This window comes from Protobothrops mucrosquamatus, unplaced genomic scaffold (assembly GCF_001527695.2).
Source record: "Protobothrops mucrosquamatus isolate PMUCROS unplaced genomic scaffold, P.Mucros_1.0 scaffold850, whole genome shotgun sequence".
NCBI classification, from domain to species: Eukaryota; Metazoa; Chordata; class Lepidosauria; order Squamata; family Viperidae; genus Protobothrops; species Protobothrops mucrosquamatus.
In genome coordinates this window covers 456251-460801 of record NW_015387105.1, presented here as the reverse complement: position 1 = coordinate 460801, position 4551 = coordinate 456251, and the positions used below count along the sequence as shown (strand labels likewise).

The 4551-nt window shown below is 38.1% G+C and overlaps 1 protein-coding gene across 1 annotated transcript in view; it reads left to right on the top strand.

The window, feature by feature from the left end:
• Positions 1 to 4551, top strand: part of MTR (5-methyltetrahydrofolate-homocysteine methyltransferase) — a 78706-nt gene that overhangs the window by 6150 nt on the left and 68005 nt on the right. The window contains exon 3 of the mRNA XM_015819027.1: positions 3048 to 3137. Coding sequence (XP_015674513.1) covers positions 3048 to 3137 — 90 coding nt within the window. The remainder of the gene's footprint in view (positions 1 to 3047; positions 3138 to 4551) is intronic.

The window sequence follows — 4551 nt, the reverse complement described above, 5'->3', positions numbered from 1 at the left end:
GGTATATTAATGGTTTGGCTAGATGTCATGGCAGAATATACTGCACTGTTATCTGGCCAAGAGAGTTTTCAGACGGCCTCTCAGCCAAAGCAAACCAACAGCATTGCTGGTATGAGTTCTTCAGAGGGGTATCTGTCTTTCCAGCTAGCGTTTGTGTCTACAGTGTCCCAGGGCTGAGGGCGCTAAAATGAGTCTGCAGTTACTCTCAGCAAGTTCCATGCCAAGGGGATTCTTCACATATAATGTCTTAAGGCAAGATAAATAACTTTCCTTGAAAAAAGAGACTTCTGAATGCATTAATATGACAGTGAATCACCAGCAGGGGGATTACAGTAAAATGGTCCTTTGACAACTTCTATCTATGAGAAGACACACCGATTAATAAATAGGGCATGTGATGAGATATATTGCAATTTTAGTGGAATCAAAATCATTATTTATACATTTGCAGATGCCAGGCAAATGCATTTCAATATTTACTATTGCATAACTCACCCAGCCATCCCATTCCCATGTGCACAGATATTTGCAACCCCAATTCATGTTCTAGGTTTTATTTGACTAGGGAAGAGCATGTGCTTCAGATGTTTTTGCTATAGATGTAGCATATATTACATATATAGTAGACAAGGACCAAAAGACAGCAGTAGTGACTGATGTAGCAATGCCAAGTGACAGCAACATCAAGAAAAAGGTGCCTGGGAAACTGGAGAATTAACAGTGCCTGAAGGAAGAACTAGAGAGGATGTGGAAAATAAAGACTAAAGCAGTCTCAGCGATGTTACGAGCACTTGGGGCTATGACTCCTAAGCTGGCAGGGTGGCTCCAACAGGTCTCAGGAACAACATCAGAGCTGTCTGTCAGAAGAGTGTCGTGTTAAAAGATACTGCTCAAAACCCTTAAACTCCCTGGCCTCTGATAGAGGACCCAAAATTGAGGAAAACAGATACCAGCTGTTGAAAATTACGTAGATCTGGTGCAGGTAATTAGTTTTACAACTTCCCAGTCTTAGCCTGAGAGAGCAATTGATCTAAAGTAACACAACTGGTTTCTACGCCAAAGAGAGGACTTGACCCCTCTTCTAATCCAACATCTTAGCCTTTTGTTAATTAATTAGAAAGTCAATTTATTTGCATGTATTTATTGAATTGAATACTTTATTTGGCCATACATGATTAGACACACAAGGAATTTGTCTCCGGTACAAAAGCACTCAGTGCAAATAAAATATAAATAAATCTTAACCCTTATACCGCACTGTCTCTCATTCATTAATTCCTGTAGTCATACCCTTACTTCTATACCTCTATATACACATGTAGGAAATTGAAAGTTGTGTTTTTATTTTTCTCTTCAGATTTTAACGTTGTAAGCTGCTCAAAATCATTAGCTGGGTGGGCTTAAAAATGTTGTAAATGAATAAATGTACATTTGCACATAACACTAAAACACATACATACAAACTTAAGAAGTTATTTCAAAAGAAATAATACTTGAAAATATTGATATTTTCTTAATTTTTAAAAAGACTGGATACATAGAGAAATATATTTAGTTATCAGTCAGTTTCACTGAAAATCTAAATTGGGAATTCTTCCTGATAGCATTTTGATTAAAATGCAACAGTCTGTAATTACCTTTGTCCTCATTTATTTTATTTGCTGCTGAGGAAAAAAAATGCAAGAGTTTAAACTGAGACAGTCATATTGGAGCCTCCAAATCTGAAATATAACTACATTTCTTTGTACAGTATAACAACATGAATATGGAACAGGAATTGCTTCTTTTGCCATTTTCAGTTATAATTTAATTGTATAATATATTGCAGAGTTTCCTCTCCTGCTGTTCAAATAATGAAAAAAACATAAGCTGAGCTTGCAGTTGAGAGGATTTCTAAAGCTTTTCCTCTTAATCTCAAAGATTAGTAACAGAACTAAAAATGATCAGGGACAATGTCTCATTTTATATCTAGTTACTTTACTAGCAGTGGTAGGCAAACTGTTAACTCTGTAGTCTATTCAAGAAACTAGTAGACAACTCATTGATAATGTATCTTTGGACTTGATTAAAACAATCATCTATTCAGTAGCCATTGACTACAAGTTCTGCTTTCTGACTATTGAATAATTTAATTACAGATGAACTTTGTTTTGTGTTCTTCAGCTCACTAGCTCACTAGATTTGAGCATACGGGTGTGTCTACTGACTTCAAGCAGCATCAGGTGGTGGCTCTAAATTCTGTTTCCCAGGATGGCCTCAACAATAGGACAATTTAGGATGATTCCTGAAGAAGATTAAACTTTGCTCTGTTGGCCTTCTCCAAATATTGCTTTGCTTATTGTTATTTTAAGACTAATCATAAGACCCTTTTTTCCTAGGCCTTCTTCACTTTGGAGCTGGTACTCTGTTTAAAAATACTGATACAGTCCCCGTTGAATTAAAATCCATTGTAGGGAAGATTAGATTATACTTCCTCTAAAAAATTTTTCCTTTTTCAACAAACCCTGCCCATATCTGGTTGTACCACGTTTCCCAGGCACACTGGATGAGGAATTCTGGGAGTTGAAGTCCACAAGTCATAAAATGGCCAAGTTTGAAGACCACTGAAATAGAGTATGAGCCCTGGTGGCGCAGTGGTTAGAGTGCAGTATTGCAAACTGCTTCAGGGCCTGGAGTTTGATCCTGACAGGGTTTGAAGTTGACTCAGCTTTCCCATCCTTCCAAGGTTGGTAAAGTGAGGACTCAGATTGTTGGGGGTAATATACTGACTTTGTAAACCACTCAGGGAGTGTTGTAAAGCAGCAGCCCCCAACTTTTTGGGCACCAGGGACCGGTTTTTCTGTGGATTGGGGGGGGCATGGTTTCACATGCTGCCTCCATCCCATGCATGCGCGGATGGGGCTTTGCTCGCTTGCGTGGCCCGGTTCCTGGCGGGCCTGGACCAGTGTTGGTCTGCTGCCTGGGAGTTGGGACCCCTGCTGTAAAGCATTATAGAGCAGAAAATAAGTCTAAATGCTATTGCTATTTCAATTGTTCTGTTCTTACAGGAATATTTGCTTTCTGGTGCTGATATCATTGAGACAAATACTTTTAGTAGCACTAAAATAGCACAAGCTGACTACAGCCTTGAACATCTGGTAAGAGTTTTTGATTTCTTACTTGTCAAGTTTGGGTTTTCCTTTGACCTGCTTTGACCAAGCTGCCTGGATTTGCTACTCGTGTTTTACTTGATCATTTGCCAAAAGAGCCTAATTGCAAAAAACAGCAATGCTTTGCTTGGTTACAGGTAGTCCTCGATTTATGACCACAATTGAGCCCAAATTTGTGTTGTTAAGTGAATTTTGTCTTATTTTACGACCTCAGTTGTCTTATTTTACGACCTCAGTTGTTATTTTACGACCTCAGTTGTTCTTGCCTCAGTTGTTAAGTGAAACACTGCAGCTGATAAGCTAGTAACCCGGTTTTTAAGTGAATCTGGCTTCCCCATTGACTTTGCTTGTCAGAAGGTCGCAAAAGATGATTACATGACCATTTGGGACACAGCACCGGTCATAAATATGAACCAGTTGCCAAGCATCTGAATTTTGATCACATGATCATGGGAATGCTGGAAAGGTCATAAGCGTGAAAAACGGTCATAAGTCACTTTTTTCAGTGCCGTTGTAAATTTGAACAATCACTAAATAAACTGTTGAAAGTCAAGGACTATCTGTATTTCCAACTTCGTTATTGTGGATATTTGTTCTTTCCCCCTACTGTTCATGCTTGTACAATGTTGCTTTGTAGTAGGTTAATGTAAACTAATCTTTAAAATGATGTTATCTGGGTGGGGACTTTAAGAAATGATGAAGATCTTCTTCTTTTTTTGTTAAACCATTTTTCTTCTTGAAAAAAAGCAATCAGATGCCATATCTGCAATGATAGATGTTTGCATCTTTGCAAGAGTGTGCCACCTTTCATATCTTGTTGTCTGATCTAAATAGCAGCCAAGACATGAGTGTTTTTTAATGAATCATCTCCACAAGCCTGTTTTTAATCCTGTCTTGTGTTTTTAGCTGACATCATTTTCCAGATTCATGAGATAAATTCACTTGTAACAGTGCTGTTTTGGAGGTGATGGTGAATTATAGTGTTAAATGAGGTAACCCATGGGTTTGCAAATTCTCTGCTTCTTCTAATGCAGCCAAGAAGCAGCTTTTTTCCTTCTATCTGCTTTGCTCTTTGATCTGGCTTACTTATCCCACTATGTCAGAAATATGTAAAACCCATTTTGGCTTAACACTGTGTGTAAACCCTCCTTTGCCCATGTCTTGTTCTCACCCACCTTGATTCATTTCAGAAGTAGAAATTCCTCTCAAAATATAGAAGAGCCGATTTTACTGGATACATGGGAGACAATTTGGATTAGGAATGTAAAATTTACCCAAGCACAGAATTTAAGAGAAAATTTTTACAAAATGTTTTATAGGTGGCATTTGGATCCTCAAAAATTGTCTCGTATGTACCCTAACTTACAACCTAAATGTTGGAGATGTGGAAATTTAGATGCAA